General features: G+C 43.4%; 2 protein-coding genes across 15 annotated transcripts; both read right to left on the bottom strand.

Moving 5' to 3' along the window:
• Window positions 1-4,406: 4,406 nt before the first annotated feature.
• Window positions 4,407-21,649, bottom strand: phldb1a (pleckstrin homology-like domain, family B, member 1a). 14 transcript variants are annotated; one of them, XM_088399045.1, is made up of 26 exons: window positions 21,511-21,649; window positions 21,102-21,311; window positions 18,168-18,269; window positions 17,887-18,010; window positions 17,227-17,397; window positions 16,495-16,620; window positions 14,774-15,711; window positions 12,673-12,873; window positions 12,465-12,596; window positions 12,255-12,392; window positions 11,261-11,389; window positions 10,551-10,706; window positions 10,371-10,481; window positions 10,211-10,300; window positions 9,977-10,096; window positions 9,543-9,650; window positions 9,250-9,402; window positions 8,950-9,090; window positions 8,438-8,548; window positions 8,291-8,357; window positions 7,983-8,127; window positions 7,801-7,891; window positions 7,167-7,313; window positions 6,757-6,976; window positions 5,543-5,628; window positions 4,407-5,117 (listed from the first exon to the last, which is right to left on the bottom strand). In XM_088399045.1, exons 3-26 carry the CDS (start codon window positions 18,225-18,227, stop codon window positions 4,977-4,979), a joined length of 3,906 nt encoding a protein of 1,301 aa, XP_088255171.1. In that variant the 5' UTR covers window positions 18,228-18,269; window positions 21,102-21,311; window positions 21,511-21,649; the 3' UTR covers window positions 4,407-4,976. The 14 variants fall into 14 exon arrangements, with proteins under 14 accessions (XP_088255171.1, XP_088255170.1, XP_088255172.1 ...); XM_088399044.1 differs by lacking the exons at window positions 21,102-21,311; window positions 21,511-21,649 and adding an exon at window positions 19,819-19,957; XM_088399046.1 differs by lacking the exons at window positions 21,102-21,311; window positions 21,511-21,649 and adding an exon at window positions 19,010-19,029.
• A 1,635-nt stretch (window positions 21,650-23,284) lies between these two features.
• h2ax (H2A.X variant histone) lies at window positions 23,285-23,910 on the bottom strand. The gene has a single exon (XM_088398739.1). The coding sequence runs from the start codon at window positions 23,825-23,827 to the stop codon at window positions 23,402-23,404; it is 426 nt and encodes a 141-aa protein (XP_088254865.1). The 5' UTR covers window positions 23,828-23,910; the 3' UTR covers window positions 23,285-23,401.
• Window positions 23,911-24,334: the final 424 nt, after the last annotated feature.

Here is a 24,334-nt window from a genome sequence, read left to right as displayed (position 1 = left end):
CAGGATGACACATTTAGCTGGTAGTTACTCTGCCATGTCAGAGTATTGATTACTGTTAAGAAAATTGAGTTGTCTCACTTGAGTTGATTGCACAAAGTCACATGATCCACTGTGGCTTGACAGAATAAAGCATGCTTTCTGAATACAGATGAATTGGGAGACTCTGAATAAAGATTCTCCTTGACGAATGTCCACACCATGTTTTAGCTATTAAATTATTCATGGAAAGTCTTCTTAAATACCATCATAGACAAAGTGTCTAAAAACTCAATCCTCAATGTCTATGTTAAAGTCCAACTTTATTTGAGACGAGCTGCTGTTATGTCCACTATGTAGTATCAAGTGTGAGATTTGTAGAAACCTGATGCAATGGAGATAAATGCGTCGTAATGAAGACTAGATTTAGATTGGTAGTAGATCCGAATCTCCTAGGAAATCGCCCACTGCCTTGCTTGTCTGCATTAATTGGTCCACTGAGAACATCCTGTTTGCACGTTGTTGCGTTTTGTTTAACGTCTTGAGAGAAAACTAAGGTGCCGTTCATGGCAGCACTTAAGCATCTTAAAAACAAAAAAAAGACTTATCATGTCATTTTGTGCTTTGTTCCAGGATGCAGAAGCAACTATTTTTTTGCTGATACATTTAATGATGATGATGATGATGATGATAGAACTTTATTCATCCCACAGCGGGGAAAGTTACTTGTCACAGCAGCGCATACGAGCGCCAAAATTTCAAAAAAGGATAAATAACAGACAAGGACAAAGACAAGTGCCGCGAGTAGAGACGAAACACAATTTTATCAGGTGCCACGCATGTTGTAGAGTCTGACAGCAGAGGGAATGAAGGACCTGCGGAATCGTTCCTTCCTACATCGTGGGTGTAATAGTCTGCTGCTAAAGGAGCTGCTCAGCAATCTTTTAAACCAGGGGTGTCAAACTCATTTTTTTCGCGGGCCGCATTGTAGTCATAGCTTCTTTCGGAGGGCCATTATGACTGTCAACCCAAATAAATGTATGAGCACCTCATATTATATACAGTAAAAGCTACAAAACAAACTGACAAATAAGATGAGTAAAAACTGGTCAAATATTAAAAAAAAGATATTATTAAAAGCGAAGACAATTTGCAATTCTAGTAATGACACACGAACTTGATGCACAATTTGTCTTCGCGGGCCACATAAAATGATGTGGCAGGCCGTATCTGGCCCCCGGGCCTTGAGTTTGACACCTGTGTTTTAAACCATGGAGTAACTGGCCCGAGATAAGCAAGACACAGGTTTTGTTGGTTGTGTAAGATAGCAGGAGAAGTCAGAAGAGTGGATGCTTGCATGCCAAGCGCACGTATGGCAAGTTAGGGAGGGTTACACCACCGTTTCATCATCAGCGCGCTCGCAATTTATTGTCCTCAACTTTTGACAGTCTTTGAACACACCATGAAAACATGGCACCGTTGCAACTTGTCAATTTGTTTGTTTGATTTGCTTTTGTTTTTTATTCGGGGTGTCAATTTGTTTGATTTGTTTTTATTCAAGGTGTCTACCCAACATTTTGATTGAATTTTAAACATACGGTACAGTTAGAGACGTCAGTAATGTATTAAATCCCACGCTGCTTGCACACAATTCAGGCGAGTTCACAGTGACTTCATACACAATCTGAAAATAAAATGATCTTAATTGTAAGGCAAAGTCCCCTTATGCTCAATTCAACTTTTCACTTGATTACTTTTACTGCGTGACAGTTTCTCAAGCAAGAAATCCAGCGACGGCCGAACAGTTATGCCCCATTCTAAATTTGAAAACTTGCTGCACGCCACTTGGAAAAAATAAGTCCCATCGGATCTCGGCTGTGTCTCTTGTAACACTCAATGAAACCCCAGAGACTGAACGTCTGTCACTTTTAAATTTTACACAGACAATATTCATTCATCACATACGCTTCACGCACACGACACAACATGTAATAGCAGTACAATCATGGCGTGAGTTCATACTATCCCCCCACCTTCTTTTTTTATCAGTAAAAATCATACTGGCTCAACGACTGTGTAATACAATGGAATGATTATATTATTAGACTATGACTAATACATACGAGGGTTATAATAGTTGTACATTTATCATCATAGGTTGGCAACAAAAGTGAGTACAACATAAAACATACGGCAAAGTGACAAGCTGCTATACTTATACATATATCCATCTATTTTCCATCCATCCATTTTATCCCAGCAGTCATCGGGCAGTAGGCGGGGGACACCCTGAACCGGTTGCCAGCCGATTGCAGGGCACACAGAGACGAACAACCATCAGCACTCACACTCACAATTCGTGCTCAGTTGGCCTACCAAGCATTTTTTTGGGATGTGGGAGGAAACTGAAGTGCCCAGGGAAAACCCATGCAGGCACAGGGAGAACATGCAAACTCCACACAGGTAGGGTCAGAGGTGAATCGAACTGGCACCCTCCTAACTGTGAGGCAGACACACTAACCAGTATATTATCCATCCATCCATCCATCCATCCATCCATCCATCCATCCATCCATCCATCCATCCATCCATCCATCCATCCATCCATCCATCCATCCATCCATCCATCCATCCATCCATCCATCCATCCATCCATCCATCCATCCATCCATCCATCCATCCATCCATTTTCTGAACCGCTTAGTCCCCACGGGGGTCGCGGGTGTGCTGGAGCCTATCCCAGCCGTCAACGGGCAGTAGGCGGGGGACACCCTGAACCGGTTGCCAGCCAATCGCAGGGCACACAGAGACAAACAACCATTTGCACTCGCACTCACACCTAGGGACAATTTGGAGTGCTCAATCAGCCTACCAAGCATGTTTTTGGGATGTGGGAGGAAACCGGAGTGCCCTGAGAAAACCCACACGGGCCCGGGGAAAACATGCAAACTCCACATAGGGAGGTGGAATCGAACCCGCACCCTCCTAACTGTGAGGCAGACGCGCTACCCAGTGCCCCACCTAGCCGCCCCTTATATATTGTATACTTGTATATTATTAGATTATTATATATTTCTTATGTCATCAGCTGAGGTACTACTCCAGCAGATTACCTCTAAATGGAGTCTAGAATGTCATCAGGACCCTCAAGTCAGGAACTTGGAGTTCAACACTGTTTAGTCTCAATGATGAAGTCAGCACAAAAACAGAAATCCTCCTGTGGTCATATAAATGCTCCTACGTATGCTGTGAGTGAAATTCAAAGAGATGGTACTGTGTGGAGCCGTCTTGTTTGGAGAGATGTTTCGGATGGCCTCATTAGGTCAGAGCTGCACAGTATGTGTTGCTTTCCCTCCGGGTATAAAAACATTGTTGCTGCCATGAAATCCAAAAACAAGTCTTTTGTATTGTGATTTAATGATTTGTATATCCCATTTTGAATTAATGACATTTATTTAGCTTCGCCTTCAAACGGAGAGAAAGAGGCTAATGCTGTGTATGGTGAAAGATGCTTTCATCTAGTGTTATGTCTGGGGCAAGGCAGGAAATATCTCTCCTTAATGACCCAAATGAGTCTAATCTCATGTTGTGCTGTGGAGCTTCATATGTTCTAAATATATAAACCGTGATACTATCTTTGAGGCCAGTGCGTGCATTTCACAAGCCATAAGCCCGGGTGTCAGTCCTACTTATCAACCGGCTAATAAGCTCACACGTCCCTCTTAAAGGTCTGTTTGTTATTCTGACGGCTGCAGCGTGAGGCTCAAAGATGTGCGAAAGCTCTCTCAAGGTCAAAGCAAAGCCAAGTGGTGTGGAAATGGTCTGCGGAGACGGAGGGTGTTCTGAAAGTCACTATGAACTTAGATTTTTCTTGACAGAAAAGAGAATACATGGGGCTGAGGTGGTGGGGGCGTAATCACGGCAACCGTTTAGCTCGAAAAATTTAGCAGTTCATGTAATTTAGTACCTGTTAGATGGATTTCTGTTTGTTATGTCTCCTCAGGTATTGCACTGCTGTGAGTTCATTACGCACATAGGCCACATGCTGTACAACAAGGGAATAGTTGCATGCGTATTGTTTTTTCGCTATTTGCTGAAAAAGGAAAAGACAAATTACAAAATTACTTGCGATTGAATCATGCACATTTGGTTGATTGAAGTTTCATTTGTTTTTATGCATTCTTTAAGTATTATCATTGAGTTAGTGGGATCCTTTAATTAGATTCACAAGGTCAATAACTTGACAACAGCAGAGGTAACGGAGCAGTTGACTAATTAAATAACCTCATTGTTCTTAAGCACCGTACGAATATTTATGTGTTTTTTAAAATGGGAACACATTCAGCTCTTTTTTACTTTAGGTTATTAATAGGACAGTGATCATTAGCGCATTAATTAAGAAATATGTTTTATCAAACAAACAAAAGAGAAGCACCATACTTTTTTTAATATAGTTTGACATATGTAGATTTACAATTACATTATAAGACTTTAAAATGTAATCTGGATTATTTTTTACATATTTGTGTAGAATAAAGACAAGTACGTATATCATAACAATATCTTCCTCAAAGCTGCAATATAAAGATTAAACAACAAAGTAATTGGCAGCTAGTTGCAAATGAATAATCAACATAAAGAATAGCACTTTTCCTTTACATTGTAGTGTTTAAAATTATTTAAAAGTAACACGAGAGAAAATAGAAAGGTATAAAACAAGAAAGGGCTACAAGTGACCACACTGCAATCAAAAATGATCTGCGTTGTTTTTACAAAATAATGTAATTGTCACAGACGAGATAGATAGAGAGAATCTCTCGCTAACGCTGGCAGATCCCCCCCCCCCTTCATGAATTCTTTTCAATCACTTGTGTCAGGACTTAAAGCCCTCAGCGGCCCAGCAGGCCTTCACATCATCGGAGTCCTTGTGACATCCATTTCACCTTCGGTCTGATTCGCTTTCAGGCTCTGCGCCCTCTGTCATTCTTCCGCAAGGTCCCTCAGCTCATGAATTGCGTGTAGCCCTCAGCACCCGTTACTATGACATCCATCCAGATCCGCATGGCCTCCGGGGATGGTGCCACCATGTAGTAAAGGCGGTCGTGAGTCTTCACACAGAAGGTCAGAGACGGGTTGGGACTCTGGGGGATTTAATGGAGAGGGGCAGATTATTTTTTTTTGTCTTTAAAGAAAGCAACATGCACTTGTTACGTCTTTCCCTTCTGAGAAATGTCAGATAACAGCCACAACAAACATAAAAACATATCTTGTTGCTTACTTTGGTATACAAAATAAACACCATGCCAATCTGGGTTGGGTTGTCACGGTAACAGTATTACTTCCTCAACTCAATGAATGTATTTGATATACTGTGCACCATTTATTGATCCTTTCATAGCTAATGAAATAGATATATTTGATTGTGCAAGTGCACCGATGATGAAGTGGCTGTATAAGCACAGATCCGATTATGCCTTTGCAGTGTTATTATTGGAAATCTTTCAATCCACACACTCAAGTTGGCCATTTCTGACGAATACAGAATAAATGGAGAAGCGGCAGTTACCTTGGTAGCAATGCGTAAGTGATCATAATAAACCTCTTCAATGGCCTGGAAGTAAATGAGTCCTTTCATCTTGGTCTCGTGCTTGTCTGGGAGAGAAGAAAAAGAAAGATGACACATTTTAACACGGGATGCCAGACAGGTAAGTATGCACAGATACACAAGACAGAGGTAGACTAAAGTTTTTTTTCAAAGACATGATCCAAGCAGGGCTGACTAAATGTTAATTAGAAGTCTATTTCAAGCTTTGCCTGAAGTCTTCAACATCCCATTAATCTGACTTGTTTTTCCTTCAGTCAAATGAAGCTTCAGGATGAAGCTTCTGAGGCGGCTAGACATCTTTTTGTCAACAAAAAAGTGTTTTGATATTACACCATTGTTCAAACAAGCAACAAAAAAGTTGCATGAAAAAGGGACAAACATCCACTAAAAATTAAAGGCAACCTTTTGAAATCATGCCAACGTTGTTTTTTGTTCTCCACCGCTTTGCCCTTTTTTTTTCTGTGAGCCAAAAGTGCTTAGTAATGAGATAAATGTTTTTCAGACGCAAGTTTCATTTTATCAGTCACGAACAAGCCAGGAGCTAGCCTTCACCCAAGAAAAACACTTCTCAGGAAACCATTGCATCTTATTTCATCACCATCATCATCATCACCATCACCATCGTCTTCATCAGAAGCGAGGTGGGTGAAAGGGCTCGACAAGTGAGCTCACACGCACGGGAACATGGCCGCACATGATTTCAATAGACTCACTCATTATTTTTGGCCTTGGTTGGAAGGTAACACGTCCAAACATATTGTCGATGTATTCCGATAACTTGCTGTTCTCCAGTCGCTCATTTTGACATCGTCAATTTGGACTCTCGAGTAGGAGAAGAGTCCACGTACTGCAACTTTAATTAGCCTCTGCTTCCAGATGAACATTGAGAAACATAACAAGATCCAGAACACCCTCGGTGTTGCTTTTGGCTCAAGTGCATTCATTACATTTGGACCAAAAGTTTGCAACAGAAAGTTTATAAAGAAGAACGGAATCCAACTTGATCCTTTTAATCGGGGGCCTTTTCTAAATGAATCTGTGGGCCTAATGGATTTAGTGGAAGAAAAGAAGCGCACTTCTTTTCATCCTTTTTTTCTTTTAGGAATGGGAGTTTTTGTCTTGGCTCAATAAATATTGAAAACAATTTGATCCAATTTTTACAATGGCTCTCTTACCCACGTAGTAGCAGAAATTCCTCTTGAGGCGGTCAAAAACGAACCAGCGTTTCTTCCACGATTTGATTTTGCCGCCCATCTTGACCAGATGACCTTTGCACATCTTCTCGGTGAGGATGACGAAGGGGCACGTGTCGATGCTGTGGCCTGACGACTCCACGTGCGCGCGCAAGTCAAACTCCTCCTTCAGGTTGGGCAGGTAGCGCGTCATGGGACGGGCCTGCAAAGTAAAAGCATTTGGTAGATGTTACGCATGGGCAGCGGGCACCAGAAAGGGGAGAAAAGTGAGAACTGATTTGAAGGGCCCGCTTAAAAAAAAAAGCATTCAAAATGAACAGAGGAATCTGAATATTGATGTTTACTGGATTTGTTTTCAGTGCTACCATCTTTGTGCTTTCCCCTCCACTGACCTGGGAAAAGTTTTTCTCCCTCATCTTGACCTCCTCCTCCACCAGCCTCCTCCTGTGAGCCGTCTCATCAAAAAGCCTCCTCTCGGCCTCCTCACGCCTCTTCCTTTCCTCCTCCAGCAGATGCCGTCTAGTCTGCGCCTCCCTCTCCTGGGAACGTCGAGGAGCCGATTGGGAGAGGAGAAGACAAAACAGCGGGCGGGAGGGAGAAAAAGGAGAATATGTTAACGGTAGGCAAATATTGCAATACAAAGTGAATCGGAGCCACAGGAGAGTTGAAATCCCAAACGCAGATTTTGTCAAATACATCCCTGAAGTCTGTGAATAGAAGAATTTGCTTTGCTGATGTAAAATAACCCTTTGCTGCTTTTACAGACTTGCAGCTAAATGTACGTTGTGTCAACATGTAGAAACCATTCAAAGAGGCAAAATAAAACTTACAACAGCATTTCACCACCTTGAGACCACCTAGCTCAATGGCGAAACGTCACACTTAAAAGATTTAAGAGTTATACTTGGCAGCATGGTGGGTTGGGTGTTTTGCACGTCTGACTCATAGTTCTGCGGTTCTGGGTTCGTCCACATTCATTTGAGCAGGGATGGGCAATTTAAATGTTGGCGGTTCGGCAGGGCTTACTCTGTGCTCAATGAGCCTGGCTTTCTCTTGCTGTGCCTCCTTCAACATCTTCTCCATCTCTTCCAACCTCTGGGTCTCCAAGCCGGAAGCACTGGGGGGGGGATCGCATTGTGATGTAACAAGGGTCCTAACTTTACAATTAACTTGTATTGACAAGAGACACTCTAAACAGAGCGTGTCACCTTTCTGGGGTGCATGCTGAGTTGCTGGTGGAGATGCTGGTCTCCAAGCTGTCTGAGCTCTCCAGGCTCAAGGTGTCGTACGCCTGGTTGCCGCTAGGTGGACAGTGATGATGCAAGATGGAGTGATGTACTGTAGGAGATGGATCTGTGCAAGAGAAAAATGGGCAGACGCCTGTCATAGGAGTATAGTGCCATCTAGTGACAACGTTAAGTCACTGGTACGACTATTACAAGACAAAGTGCAGTTGACAATTTCTCCAGTTTGTGTCAAAATCGCCTGGTTGCGGCCCTTATTGAACTCAAAGTACCTTTATTTAGCTTCCTGGAGTCCATGTCCAATGGATTTGACTCTTCTTTCAGCATTAACTGTAATCCCTGAAAGACGGCGAGAAGGATCAACAATGCCAACAACACCAGACAACCATGTGATTCTATTTGATTTGCGACATGCTCACCTTGGAGGTTTTATCACGCGTAAGAGTGGAGTGAGGCGCAGTGGTAAGGCAGCTTACAGGGGGACAGGATGCCGTGTGACCAACTTCACCGTCTGATTTGGACTTCAGCAACTGAAAGAGCAAAAGTTACACTGGTCATACTATGAAGCGCATCAATGCAATACTTTAGCAAACACAATTTATACTGTAGTCAAAGTCTATGAAAGGATGAAGTGTGTGTGTGGGGGGGGGGGGGGAACACAACCCTGAAAATATTCATCATTTATTTAGAGCAAAAAAAGATTATTACTCAGGATGGTAATTTGTTTCTGCAGAACTAAAATAATAAACGATAATGTTATTGTGGTTGACATGGCCAATGTAGTTTTTCCCTTTCTTCTACTTTTACTACCTAACAAAAATGAGCGCTGTAGTGATGTTTGTTCTCATTGTTTTCATTTGTTCTCTTTTAGTGCAAATTCTAACTGGTTACAGCACAAGAAGCAGGACGAGAGTGCAAGTCATGAGTTTACCTGCCCATGCCTGCGTGCGGAAAAAGATTTTGCAGGCAGTGGTGGAGGGCATGACGGAGGCTCCCCAGCAGCCATGATGTCCTGGTACCAGCGCTCGAGGTTAATAGGAGCCATTGCATTCCTACTCAGCTCGGGCTGGCTCTGGAGTGATGAAAAGCAGACCGGCCAAAGGAGAAAGAGGCAGTGAAGCAGCGCGGCGTGCCAACATCAACAGGAGCCGGCCATTTAGGCAGAAATAGCAGAAGAGGAAAATCAACAGGCTAATTGATGTGGCCTTAATGGCTGGAGGAAGCGACAAACCTTTGCAGAGACAAGGGAGGAAGGGCCACTTGTGTGGCACGAGAAGGTGGAGTCAGAGGAGGCAAGTTGGAATAGTGTAATAGATGAGGAAGAGGAGGGATTGAGTCTCTGCACTCCAATTATGTGGTTTAACTGGCCGACCGTGATGTAGTCCTTCAAATGGAGGCATGAGGAGAGGAGGAAAAGTGAAGAGTGGGGGAAAGTGGGGGAAATGGAAGAAGCTTGCATTAGAAGGACTAAACAAGAGGGAGAGAGGGCGCGGCCGTACAGCAGAGATCAGGCAGGCTTTCTACCTCACATGGCACAGCGTCAGCTACAGCGAGGGGAGCGGGGGAACAGGAATGAGGGTGCACACAAGCGTTTCCATACATCTTATAGACATCAGACATCCTGAGGTACTCCTGCATTGACAGCCAAAGATAAGCAGAGATAAACCTGGCTAGCCGCCACTTTAGGCACAGCTACATCATACTGTGAGATCCAATACAAGAGAAAAGAGTAACTCTCACAATATCAATCAAAATATTTTTTTCACTTTATATAGACAGCTCTTGTTTTGAATCTCATTTCAATGTGCTGGTATACCTAATCATGTGGCCGGAGTGGTAGATAAGACATGCCCACCAATCAGAAAGCAAACACTAGGCTTCTACATTTCAAATGAACATGCTAGGATGTCACTCCATAGTCTGTTAATGCTTTCAAAAATAAATCAGTTTGCTTTTACCTCCTGTAGCCTAACAGGGTAGACTTCAGGGGAAGGGACGTGTAAGGTAGAGGAAGGACAATGGCTAAGAGAGGGCTCGTCCTCATAAACAAGCTCGGGTTCGTTGATATGGAGTAAATCCTGTTCAAAAAGGTTCTTCAGTTAAAACAATGGGTGTGTGTGGGCGTGTGTGTGTGTGTGCGTGCTTGTGCGCATGGAACTCCTTCACTAACACTTTCTTTTGATCGAGCTCACCTCTGTCATTTTGCTGTTGCTCTTTGGGAAGCTCCTACCAGAAGTCATGCTGTGGTACCTGTTCTCCAGGGCACATAATTTGTCCTGCTCCTATATGGAGAAGGATATTTTAGAGTGCATTTTGTGCCATGTAGTTCTCACTTGTAGTTGGAGTTGCAACCTTGTGTAAGAGCTGCAGGGTGGCCGCCCGTTCTTTTGCCATCCTCTCACAGTCATGAGTCGCTTGTAAGCCCAGTTGCTTCACCTGAGCGTCCAGAGTGGCCATTTTCTCCTGAGAAGAGAAGAACATTTCAAAAATATGAGAGCTGCATTTTTGGGGTTCGTGTTGCTTTTGTCTCACCTTCCTCTTGGCCACGCTGCAGTGATACTCAGTTTGCTCCTGAAGAAACTGCGAGGCCTGAGTCTCCTTTCGCTCTTCCAGACTGCTCTCCTCCTCCAGCTGGCAGAACTCCAGCTCCTCAAATCGCTTTGAGCCAGCTTCCAGAGCTTCAGCTTTCTACCCAGCCACAGACACAAGGTTGAATACAATATTTAGCACTGAATCATCAGCAATCAATAAGCATCATTCATCTGTTAATCCTTATGCAAAATAGTTGAAACACTAAATGTTATGAATTCTGTATACCCTGTTTCTAGACCACATGGCAAATATCGCCATATTTTTGTACCTCCACATTACATGCATCTGGTAGTGTCTGAAAATATTAAAAGATTAAAGGGGGTTGTTATAGTGACAATGCATGCCGTTTTAGCGCAAATATGTTAATAAGATTAATAATGACAGATTTGGTCTTTCATTTTGATAGAGGGAAGTAAAGCGATTTGCGTAGCAAAGGCATAGCCTGCAGCATCATACTTACAAAGGGCATTGACTAGTAAGATATTTCAAGAATGATAGGCAGAACAAAAGAAGAAATCAGAGCACAATGATTATTATTCCTATATTAGCTACTATATTAAATGATGCCTGTCTGCATGTGCCTCGCCCTTTGGTGTTCAGTACATGGTAACTCACTGTAGCCAGCCAGTGGGCTGCGTGAGAACACTGACCCTGCTGAGCTGCTCCTGTAACTGTTCCCTTAGAGACAAGGGGCACTTATCACACTGCCTCTTCAGCTCATTGTATTCATTCCTCTGCTTTTCCAGGGCCTTCCGCTCAGCTGAGACATTAGCCCTCCCCTAAAAACACATGGAAACACACACACACAAACACACACACACAAAGATTGGGTACACGCTAGGAATGGGCAGGTGTCTGTTTTTCAGTTGGAGCTCTCCGTATAGGCAAAGCAATTAAATTCTCAGAAGCAACCAGTAGAGGGGGCAAGCAATCGCTGATGGCGTTCTTCTTTCCCCCCTATTCTCTGGTTCTATTATTTTGATTAATAACGAGTCACTTAGTAGTGTTTATAACATGGTGACAAGCTCATAACTGTCAACAAATTAAGGCTTAAATTACTTTTCTTTTGCTCAGTCTTGCCATTTGCTATTCCTTTTAGATATTTATAATTTAAGAGAAGCTTTCATTAAATCATTGCATTACTTTTGGGATGGAATCATGGAAACCTATTTAGTTTCCTATGCCATGTGCCAAAAACAATGCTAAAAAAAATGTTTTGTATATCAAAACTAAAATCTTCCATTTTTATCACTCAAGGAATTCCATACAAGAGCCCATCCCTAGTCTACACACATTCATTTGCAAAACAACAACAAGACAACTCAAAATCATGCAACCAAGCAATGCGGGCCAAGGCAGTTTAAGTAAGCAGAACAAAGCATGTTTTCATATGGTTAGAAGCTGAAATGCTAGTTATGTTGCTCATTAGATGGAAATATACATTTAAAAAAAACACACAAAGGGCTGAATCAGCAGTTAATCAAATCCAGTTAAGCATGTGCGGGAAATGTCTGAGTCATATTCCAAATGCAAGAGCAGCTTTGCTTCAATATCACAATGCAATCAGTTGAAATTTGAGAAAGTGGCACTCTAGCACATCCGGTGTTTATTGGGCTTCATGGTGTTGTGACTGTGAGTGCAAACCTTGTCCTTCTCCCTCTGAGTGGCCTTGTTCAACTGGCTAAGTTTGAGCTGAAGCTGAGAAATCTGCTCCCGTTCGGCCTCCACCTGCTCCTGCTCTGCCTGCCTCTCGGCCTGTAGCAGAGCCTGCTCCATCTCCACCTGAGGGGACGCATGAGGAGGAGTCAGTCTGCTGCGCGCAGGGGGGCAAATAAAGGTTGGATAAGCTTTGACCTCTTGTTTGGTCTCTTTTAGTTGCTGCTCCAGCTCGTTGACTCTGTGCCTCAGGTCATCCACCTTGGCCAACATCTTGCTCCTCTCCTCTTCGAGGTAGATCTGCTCCTGACTGGCTGGCACCTCCTCACACTAATGTCAAATTGATTAGACCCAAAATTCATATTCAAAACACCGCCGAGTATAAATTAAAATAAGACTTGATCACCTCTTGATGCGTGCTCTCAGTGCTGCTGGACTCCTCTGCCTGTGCCTCATCATCGTTCTCCTTGCCTCTCTGCATATCGCCACTTGCACCTCTCCCTCCCCTTAGTAGTCCACTCCTCACCACCTCCGCCAGCTCTGCCGCGTTGTCCTCATGGTTATACCCTGCACACAGATTCAGGATGGTCTCCAGCCGCTGGCGCTCCTACGTACGGAAGAGGGGCAGGACATCAAGAGGCTTTCATACTTGGGACATACAGTAGATCCTGTTGCGCTTGGGAGACACTGTCCCATTTGAGCAGCTGTCGCAAAGCCGCAATGGCTAGACGAATGTAATGTGATAGCAGGAGGCCCTAAGATGGTGTATTTTGTCTAGGAGGGAGCAAGCATAGTTAAATAAGGTTTGATTTGTCATGACTAATCATTGTTGGTTTATTATTTGACGAATGAGAACTTATTCTATGTGTATTTTTTTTAAAATCATTGGTACTGAATACAGTATACAAAGCATGTGTAGTCTAATAAATGAATAAGGTTGGCATTTTAAAATCCCAAGTGCCCTTTCTATCGTTCAAGTGACAGTCGAATGACCCTCATAATTGCAAACAATTGCAAACGGCCACGTTTACCAAAATAAGAGAGCAGAATCATCATTATCATTCCTGTTGCACACAAATTAGAGTTCAGGAATGGAAAAAAAACGGACTAGCAAAACAAACAACTACTTTTGGCCAGCTGACTTTTATGTGATCTCGGTTGTAAAAATAACCACCAAACTGAGAGCAAAATTAACAATTCAACTTGCTGAGGTCTTGTTTTATTATAAAAAGCGGTCATAAAATTACATCTTAAACTGCAGTGAATCGAAATGTTAAATAAATTTTGGGAGTCATTTAGTAGGTGAGATAATATTAAAAAAAAGTTAGGCGACTTCCCCTTTGTGATCATTCTAAAATGACCTTTTCTATTCTGTGACTTTCTCCCTTGCAGTGACCTTTTCTTTTATCAAGAGGTGAATTGTATTGTGCCTATACAGCCCTAATGGTTTGCACACTAAGAGGAAATCCTCTTATTGTCCTCACTTCTGTATTTTTGCTATATGTTCTTCACCAGTTTTTATCGCTCAAAGCTGTTAACAAAGCATGAAATTAAATTATGTTAGAGCAAATAGATGAATTAGAAATCAAATTTTGTATATTTATGGTGCACTATGGCTACAATTTCCTGTTACTCTTGTCTCGTCTTCTTCATCATTCAAAAATTTGAGCCACCATGAAGAGTAACTGCATACAAGTGAGTAAATAAATGTCTTTTCCTGATTTGTTCCTGGCTGCAACATTTGGTAGTAAAAACTGTTATGCGTCCCAAAAGAACGAGAATATTTCCTGCAAACTGTTCTCCCATAATTTGCCCTTAAGGTTCCAATAAGCACAGAATGGAGAAGTTTACTGCATAAAAATAAACATCCTTTGTTTGTATTGGCATAGCCAGGATGGAAACATTTATCGGATAAATCACAAGCATCTGGATGCTATTCTGAAGAACTGGTCACTATACATATTCATACAATTTCATAATATAACCATATGTAGTCTAGAAAACAAACGCCACCCTCTCCCTCCTTTTCTTAGTTTTACGTTTAATCAGTGCTTCTCATTAATGCATGACTCAATCAAAATGTAGCAACCACTTGTTGGTGGCTGATAAATGTGAAGAATGCATACCCATCTTTGCCTGTAAATTGTCCAATTCAATTGCATATTGCCAGTAAGTCCTATTTGTCATCAGAGACCTCGGAGTTCCTGAAATAGCTATCAGCCACCCTCTGGCCCCCGTGGTCGCCTCAGCTGTCAAAAGTCAGCTGGAGCCGGGGGCTAGAGTGGGCATGGATAGAAGGATGATGGAGAGCAAGTATGTCATCTATAGTCTATGACACTTTGGCATGGGCCCTCGGTCAAATATATGCTGCTTTGAAAGTATGAATGGTATTTCATGTTGCTAGTAAATATAGTGTTGAGTAATAAGCCAACTAAAAGACCAAAGCTCCAATTTGAATTTGATTGAGATGAAATTATTTCAAAATGAAATTTCTACAATACACTTACCAGCTTCTCCATTTCCTGCTCACGCAACCTCTCCTCTCTCTGCCGGCGGTGGTACTCCAGAAGTTCATCCTCATTGTCGCTAATGGCAGATATGCTGTTCTTGCGCTCCCGGGAATAAGCTTTCATAGTGTTGGAGAGGATGCTGGATGATTCGATGTTCTCAAAAGAGGTCTTTCTTTGGCTGCGAGGACTCGTGGCAGGAGATGAGCGCGACAGAGGACCCGGGATGAGGGTGTTGCTCTGATGTCTGCTTCCAGTCTCTGCTGCGTTCACAGGGGAGGGATTGTGGGTATAAAAGGCCCTCATGGCCTCAGCCTTCGAGGGGGCCGCGGCTTTGCGATGAGTCTTTGGGCTCTGCTGAATGGGTTTGACGCTCTGCGATCCTGGAGTCCCTCTGCGGGACATGTAAGGACTCAGAGGTGGAAGGCTGGTGGATCCGGTCGACTCGGGCGTCCGGAGCGGTTCTCGTCTAGGGCTTGGGTGTCTCCTCTGAAGGGAGGAACCTCTCAGTCCAGGGCTGGACGGAGCCGCCGGTGAAGCGTTGTGACTTAGGCCCTGTCCGGACCCCCTGCTGGGCATTGTGGGGCTTGATGTGACCTCTGACCTGACATTCCTTAGAAGCTTCGGGCTGTCTTGTGCTCGCTGCTCACTGCTTGAGGTCGTAGAGAGGGATGTCCGCGGATGAGGCACAGGCATATTGGACCGAGGAGGCACGAGTGGAGAATTTCCCACAGAGCTAGCGCTGTCGTCTCTCGTGACGCTGCTTATACCATTGAGCATATTCTGAGCGGGCTGAGGAAGTGACGCTTTCGCCGCTTTGGGGGACGATGGCACCTTCTGTGAGAGACTCCCGTGGACATCTTTCACTAAGGTACTGATTTTGGAGCTGCCGTTGCTAGAAAACGTCTGGTGGGTCCCATTCAGGATGCTGCGGGGGTCTGCAGGAAGGGGGCAAGTAACACTTGTGCTTAAAGACTGCAGTTAAATAAACTAGGAGACACACTCAGAAGAACAGTTGCACAAACACAAGTAAACAAACAGAGAAGGAATGTACGCTGTTGAATTTGGCAGCCCCTAAAAGGAAGAATACGCCTGCTTGAATATGTTCTTGCACACACATACAGACATTGTTTCTTTGTTGGCTAAGATACTGATAAATGTCTAGGGGCCCGTGTTATGTGGTCGGGATGTGATGCTATTCGGTTGTGTAGTAATCCTTCAGGGATCTGGAGCTGCTAAATATAAAAGGTGCAGCCATGTGCCTCACATCAAACCGGGGCTTGGTCAGAAAAGAATGGGCCCAACGCTGGGCAGGGTGTGGTGCCTTTTACGATCCTTTATGTTCAGTAAGGTCAGCGTAGAATGAAATAAATACCACGAACTACATAAAAAGTTACACCCGCAATAGGTTAGACTATTTGACAATCGGGGCACACCTCAAGTGTAAAGCAGCAATTTAAATGAACCACATCTCAAAGAATCTGGGTCGCAGATAATTAGTTCTCAACAAGCTATTTTGGAATCAAATTGTGGATGACGACCAAAGGTTCTAAGACTAAATAAAACGGAGATGTGGAAGTCAAAAATCAAACCACAATATGATTGTTTGCTTTTAAGGATGGGTCCGTGTCTTTGTTACAGAGGTATTACAAGTTGGACGCAAACGCCCAGAAGGAGCTAATTAACGACACATTTGTTGCCATCTTGTATGCAATCTTTACCAGAATGTTGTGGCTTTGTTGTGCTTAGTGTTTGGCTTCCCCCAGGCAACATGTTCTTCATCCTCAGGGCCTCTTCTGGATGGTTGAAGCGGAAAAAAGTTGACTGACCAAAACACAGCATGCAGCCTGTCAAGAAAGAAAAAGATCATGTGACTAAGTCATTGTCTTCTTAAATTGGTGTTTATGCCACCTTAAAAACAAAGTTGGCATATTGTTATTATTTTTAGACTGCCTAGCCAAAGTCTTTGGTCGTCAAAAAGTTTCAACTCACGTGCAAATTAATCAGTGAGTGACTTCTTGCTCAGCTTTTCCAATGGCATGTTTAATTCTTGAGATGATGGTTTACATCCAATGGATATTCCACACAGGGAATAAAAAAGCATTAAATATCCACACGGGATCCTTGTTTTAAAAAAAATTCCTCTTTTCTCGAAACATTGGTCCTCCGAATATTTTTTTTTGTTGAGCAGCTGCTGCTTCTACACACATCGACTGATGGCAGGCTGCAAATGACATTGCGTGTAGCTGCTGGCTCAGATCCCAAGAAAAGGTTCAACTGAGTGGGCGGGACTGTGTTGATGCCCTTTTCATTGTGAGTATGAATGTTATTGTAAACATAGATGCCAGGACTGGGACAGCCACGAAAGTAAGAGAATTTGACTTAAGAGGACAATTCACATTCAACACTTGCTTTATGTTTGCATGTGTGACTTTGGCAAGGCTGTCTTCTACCTTGTGACAGACGGTAAGGTTTGCTGACGGAGAGTCCATCGATGGCGCACTGGTTCCCACACGGGTACAAGGTAATGGTGCCCGCCTGATTTTCAATGTAGCAATGCTGAGCTTTAATTCCGGGGCCCAGTAGAGCAATGTCCGTGCCTCCGCTGCCCAGTGTGGTTCTCCCTGCAACAAAAACATTTGCCCAGCGTCATTTACTGGAGGTCCACGTGCATCCGTGAATACCTCAGTGATGTATTCTTAGGCATACCAACGACGGAGTTTGCTCATAACAGAGGTCAACGCTGGGTGGGCGGGGTTACAAATGTCGTCAACACATTGCTAAGAGTGGAGTGACAGGTGCTACGCTCTGGATATCTGATGTCATATGATTGACTCAGTCGGCATTGGAAAGTCGGGGTTCTTGGAAGCGAGGTTATTTTCTGGAAAGCCACGACTGTCGGTATTTCGTTGTTTTCTATTATACGATCAATCAACAGACAGACAGACTGATGTAGGTAGCTAGGTATGATACTGCATACAAATAAAGAACTAAAACTGTTGGAGTTGTGGCCAATATTATTGATACTGATTCCTTATCACAACAAAAAGAAGTTTGTAGCACTCATTTAAGACACATAGGAAAACACATATGGAACACAAACAAATCTTTACCTTCCTGCAGTGGCAACAAGGTGATTGCTGTGCTCAAGCGTCCACTTCCCAAACTGACCAGGTGAGGGCGCTCCGCTTGGACTTTCAAGGATTTGCCAGTCTCAATCAGGTCTAAAGGAGTACTCTGTCAAAGCAAAATTAATTGGAATGATTGACTATATATATATATATTTTTTTCAATTCCAAAATGACCTTATAATTAACAAGAATCACAATATCTTATTACAATTAGCACCCAGTTGTATCTTCTTTAATTGTCCCTGAAGTGACAAATGACTCACCTGCAGAACTTGGTGTGTCTCTCGACCACGCTCTACTTGACCCCCACCCCGCCGTTCCATGTCCGCTGGGCTGATGTCCGAATGATCTGACACCTGATGCGCCTGAAGGCAACGCGTCGATAGATACACATGGAAAGAGAGGAGTGGAAATAAATGAGAGAGCTGGGAATCCTGCCACTACAGTTGTACTACAATGGGAACAGTGCCTTCCATAGAGAGCCTCATGCCCCACTTGTAAGCCCACGTGACACTGCCTATTATACTGGGGGATTGTTTCTCCAGAGCTTGCTGGCTAGAGTGGTGGCACCAATTTACGTACGCCTCAATCTGAGCAAAATTCTTGATGATGAACACAGATTTGACAACACGAGTGGCTTTTTTTGCAATCCCAGACTTGTCACATCATATTTTCTACCTTCAACAAGATGACTCACACAGATACAAACGCTGTCTCTGCAGACAGATGTTACAGATTACACCCGGCTGTCTGCACATCATGGTCACATCAGAAGAGAGGAAAAGAGGGGAAACAACAGTCGACAAGATCCAGACATGACTCAAGCAGCCACATCTGGACACATAAACAGCTATGTTGCTTCTCAAAATAATAGACAGCATGCATTGTATTTTCCCTTTTGGAACCAGCACTTTATCACCAAGCTGTTCAATTACACTTGTGAATTGGATGCCTTGTAGTACCTGCTTTTTTTGTGAATAGAAATGAAAGATGGCAAGTGTGTGTGTGTGTAGTATGTGTGTGGCATAACACTGAACTGTCATACAAGTGTAAAAAGAAGTTAACCCCTGAGTCCTTGCATAATATACAATACAACAAGACTCACCAAATGACCACACCAGCTTCATGGCACAGCATCACATGACTGATGCAGTAACCAAATGCCCAATTGCTTTGTTGCTATATTCTGACATCAGTGGGTGACAAAAATGCATTAAAACGCCCCAAACCACCCGCAGCTGCCGGCCTTCTAAGTTTAGCCTGAACTGGCTGAGACAACAGGGCGTTGTGTCTGCATCTGATGTCACTCCAGATGAGAATGCCAGGCAAAACCGCTTTATGTGACAATCCCGTCCAGTGTGTTCTAAGTCTGAGTAGGCCCAGTGACACAGAGAACAGAGCGTGCTCTGACACCGGAGCCTTCGCGTCTCTCCTGCCAGCGCACGACCCCCCTCCCCACTATCTGTCATCGCTCACGGCCTCATGCCACGCAGACACACACAGTAGGAGAGTGCGACTGCGGTCGGTGCATCTTGTCTTTGTGACTCACACATGCACACACACATGCTCCCGCCGCCTCGCTCATTTCAACGAACACACCCAAAGCCAGAGAGGAGTTTTAAATGCGTGCAAATGCGAGGCCTTCTAAAGCAACCTGTCATTATTGGGCCGAGTACGTCCTTCAGAGCGGCCATGAGCTTCTGAAAATAGACAGCACCAGCCGCACAGTCTGGGCTCTGACTTTTAAAGAGAAATCACATCTGCTTAACAAGGCAAAATAAGGAAGAAATTAAAAGAAATATATGCTTTGAAAAATGAAATTATGAGGATAACGCAGTATGGTAGAAAAGCAAGGCTGACAGCTCAACATTCTGCAACAATTATACTTCTTACTGATGCACATGCAGCACATACCATCTTACTACTCCTTCACAGAGTCCCCAAAAGAGTAAGATCCATGAAATAATGTGCAAGCCAGTATTCCATACAGCGGTGTCCACATTATTGTTAATGTCTGGCCTGAAGCTGTTTTGATTCTCCCACTGAGTTCCTTGACTATTTTCCCTCCTCCCAACCCCTTCTCCTCCCCATCCTGGTGCAGAGTTACTTCCCTGACCTTACAGTAGATTTTTTTTAATTTTACTTGTCCTCCATTTGATGACAGAAAATCCCATGTGAGAACTTTCAAGGACCACTTTGTGTGATCAGAAGGGGTTCAATGGTGAAGCAGGTGTTACCAGCCTAACAGAAGAGCAAGAGATTGTGCTATAGGAATGATGGATGGGTGGGTGGTGGGGGGGGGGTATTGAGATGGGGTATTTCAACCTAAAATGGCGATTTCATCATTCATGGTGACATAATCATGCATGATGAGCTAGTAAAATACCACAGGAAGGGAGCGAACTCATGCTCTATCTTTCCAGGCGTCCCCCAGGAAAGGATGGGCTCAAAGGCCAACAGAGAGAGTGGAAGTGAGTGGGAGAAAGAGCCCACTTTTGGACCCTCTCGTCTGTTCCCATGGTCAGGGCCAGAGAGGAGATGCAGGAAATGAAACAGATGATGAGTCAGTATGGAAAACTACACCAAGAAAAAAAAAAAACCTGTGAAGAAAGCAGACTGATTTGAAAAGAAACGTCTGTTGCGAAGCTATGTAACTTTCCAAAAACCTTCATCCCCGTATTCTCTTTAAAGTTTGAGCTGGACTACTGCATGGACCTACTGACCACAGAGGTTTCTGAGGTTTCTGAGGAATGCTGCTTTAAATGAGAGATGTAGACAGTTGAACCGATGTGACCTGCTGTCATAAAAAATATTCTTCACTGAGCAGGAGACCAGATGTGTGCAGGATGTCTGCTTGAATGCGCGCACATAGGTGGGAGAAAAGACTAGACCAGATGGCAAAGGAAACAGTTGGCTTTTATGACAGCGAGCGACGGTGCACGTCATTATCAGGGCGGTGCAGACAGTTTCATACACGTGCAGCAGTTTCTACATATTTGTTAAACACTACATCGTCATCCTGCTAAGGGGATCATGTTGCTAAGCAAAGGTACATCATGTACTTATGAAATGCTAACATTAGCTAGAAATGTCCACCCGGTTAGCAATCCCAAGAGATTAAAATGCACATCTACGAATGGGCATTCACAAAATTTTCATCTCAATACATTTTTAGTTTACAACTATGCTATACTCACTCAGGCATGTGTGGACTTAATCCTGTTCAGCAAATTCTTCATCCGTCGTAACTCCTCAACAATGCATTACATGACCTCCAAAGGCAGCCTGAAGAGCATGCAAACTCCTAACAAACGCGTCCATTCATGGTGCCTCCAGCTCATGATCACACTTGCTCTGAAATGAGGTGATTCCATCTGCTTTGAGTGCACTTTAAGTCAGCAAATCATCTGCAAGATGTGGAAAACAATAAAACAATGTTTAAAACTCACACAGATATGACATAGTAAACAGGACATAACTGTTTCCAAATTGGATAAAAACCATGAGTGCAATGTCATGCTGGTACAATAGCCCCTTTATCTCATCACTTTCCCACATGCAAACGCTCCCATAATCCTGCAAACAAATATTTTAGCTTGTCATTACCCAATCTGGCTGGGAGCATCATCCTGTTGCCTGTGAAGCCATTTAGATCAAAGATGATGCACAAACAAGACGAGACAGCTGCTCAAGTCTCCTCCTCTTCCAGAAGAGGAAAATATGCTATGTTCCACTCAGTGCATCCACGCGCATATTGCTGCCAGGCCCATCCCTCTTTCCAGCCCTTACTTGCCTCACCTATCATTTCCTATACTATGGTTAAATCCAACCCACAGTTGCCTTATGGGCTCAAAAACTCTAGATTTAATAACTTTTAACTTATTTACTAGAACTTTTATCCTCTTTGGACGAACATTGTCTGCAACACTTGTGAAGCAGACATTTCCAGTGTTATTAAGTCCGACTTTTGCTTTTGTCACAGTTGGAAAGTGTACAGCTGGAAATTACAGTCATCACAGCCAAAGGATATTTTGAAATTTCCTCCCCGGCTGGAATTTTTAGCTTGGCACTTTGCATTCGTGGACACGTCAAAATCAGAATAATTGGTTCAGGCTGTCCTGTTTTAACTAAGTCAGTGTGTGTCAGGCTGCTTCTTGCTGCTAGTAAAACAGACATGTCAGAAACGTCTGCAATTGCTAAACTTAGTATATCAATTATTTAAACAGTTCTTTTGGTCAGACAGGGAAGATTATTTCATTTTACCTGATTTAAAATCCCATTATGGTGCAATACTAGATACCTAACACCAAGTCCTTTCAACAAATCCTGTAGCCTTCCTCAGAAGCATCACAAGTGGGGCTCACGCCCCCTGCTGTCCGACATCTTCGCAATATAGTCTCAAATACGACGACAGTATGAATCTTCACAAACGTAGTATATTAAATTTGGTTCATCCACAACGAACCAAATAGGCCCAACGACTTTTAACATTTTTTCAACTCCAGTAATAAGCCATTGGAAGAGTCAGGGGTGAGCAAACCGTTTGGGTTCAACGGCGCCATTTGATTTTTAAAACACTCAGGCAGCACAACTGGGTCGTTTGTTGGTGAGTAAAGACCATTTTAAATGTGCATGCAATATTGTTTATTTTTGTAAAACTGTCGTTTTTAAATGTCATTTGAAATCAATGTGTCTAACCAGTTAAAATGAGCAAGTATTATTGGTTTGATTAGCAAATTTGAGAAGATACGCTACTGAATTATGGCGTCAGGTACTGCAGGACTTTTGATAAAACGGATTGAAGAGCAGTCATACGCTGCCCACCTCTGCTCAAGGTGGACACATCTTACGCCGTTTAAAACTCTACAACGACATCTAGCGGTAGAATGGGCGCTGAGGAAAAGTTTAGTTTTTAGAGGCGTTGCCACATTAAACATGGCGGACGCGCACGTTCTAAGAAAAAAAGTATAAACAAGACAGAAAAGTACTATTAGACTATGTATCGATGTCCATGCTTGAATAACTACCACAGTTATAAATTGTATCATTGCAAGTTGCCCATGGTGTCTTATCTATGCTTTATTGACTAGCATTAGTTGTGCTAAACTGTCCGGCTAACCCAGTTCACTGTTTTTAGTGAACGTGGTAGAAAATGTAGTTATCTAGCTAGCTTAACGGTACGTTACCAGGGCTGGCATTCAAAAGACTTAGTTACAAACCTCCAGTTGGGCCTCAATGTGATCATCTCATCTTTGTGCAGCGAGAGTTAACACACAAAACGAGCAAGCGGCTAGCAACTTTACTCGCCAATACACCCAGAAATGCTAAGCTTTTGCCGGAATCAGCCCTTCGGTTCGTCGATAATAGCAGCCCCATCATATTTAGTCAATCAATTTATTAGCAAATGTGACTAGGACACACAAAGGACATTTGATCTTTAGACGAGTTTGGGTGGCCCTTAAAAGGGCCGTTGGGATGAACGTTAGCAGCCATGTGGCTAATACTCTTGTGACTGCGAGGAAGCCTTCTTTCCCGTCTTGCCGGAGCTCGGAGCAGACTGTCCGGTCTTCTTGGGCAGCAGAACAGCCTGGATGTTGGGCAGAACACCGCCCTGGGCAATGGTGACGCCGCCGAGAAGTTTGTTCAGCTCCTCGTCGTTGCGCACAGCCAACTGGAGGTGACGAGGGATGATGCGAGTCTTCTTGTTGTCCCGGGCAGCGTTTCCGGCCAGCTCAAGGATCTCAGCGGTTAGATATTCTAGCACCGCTGCGAGGTAGACTGGAGCTCCGGCACCAACACGCTCTGCGTAGTTACCTTTGCGGAGAAGACGATGAACACGACCGACTGGGAACTGGAGACCAGCCCGGTTGCTCCGGGTCCGAGCCTTCGCACGGGCCTTGCCACTTTTACCTCTTCCAGACATTGTTAGATTTTGGTTTGAACACGCTCTGTTTCGTCCTCTACAATTGCAGTGGAATATTGTGAATTCGTTGCGATACCCGGATATAAAACGCCGGGCTTGTCACGCCCTTTTACGTGATTGGCTTCTATGACGATAGAATACCGTGTGGTTGGCGAGGTCGAATGAAAAAAAATAAATCTCAGCAGCGATTGGCGTATTCTATTCTCAACCAATCACAAAAAGAGAAAGGCGATTGGCTCTTCACTGCTATATGGAAATCTTAGCCAATGGTGGTTATTCCCTCCTGTTTCAAACTTTTGGCGGCGCTCAAGAAGGAAGAAACGGAGTGAAACTGAAAAAAGGACTGGCAAAGAGAAGGAACATTCTGTAAAAGATTTTAAGACCCAATAAAATACAGAAAGACGAATCATATTAGAAACGGAGGATTGATAGAGATATCAAAATACTTACATGGTAAACTTGGATTCATTATAAAAGCAAAGTATTGAGATATGGAAATTTGTTGAC

This window comes from Syngnathus floridae, chromosome 15 (assembly GCF_059516105.1).
Source record: "Syngnathus floridae isolate MCC-2025c chromosome 15, RoL_Sflo_1.0, whole genome shotgun sequence".
Classification (NCBI taxonomy): Eukaryota; Metazoa; Chordata; class Actinopteri; order Syngnathiformes; family Syngnathidae; genus Syngnathus; species Syngnathus floridae.
This window is presented reverse-complemented; position numbering and strand designations above follow the sequence as displayed.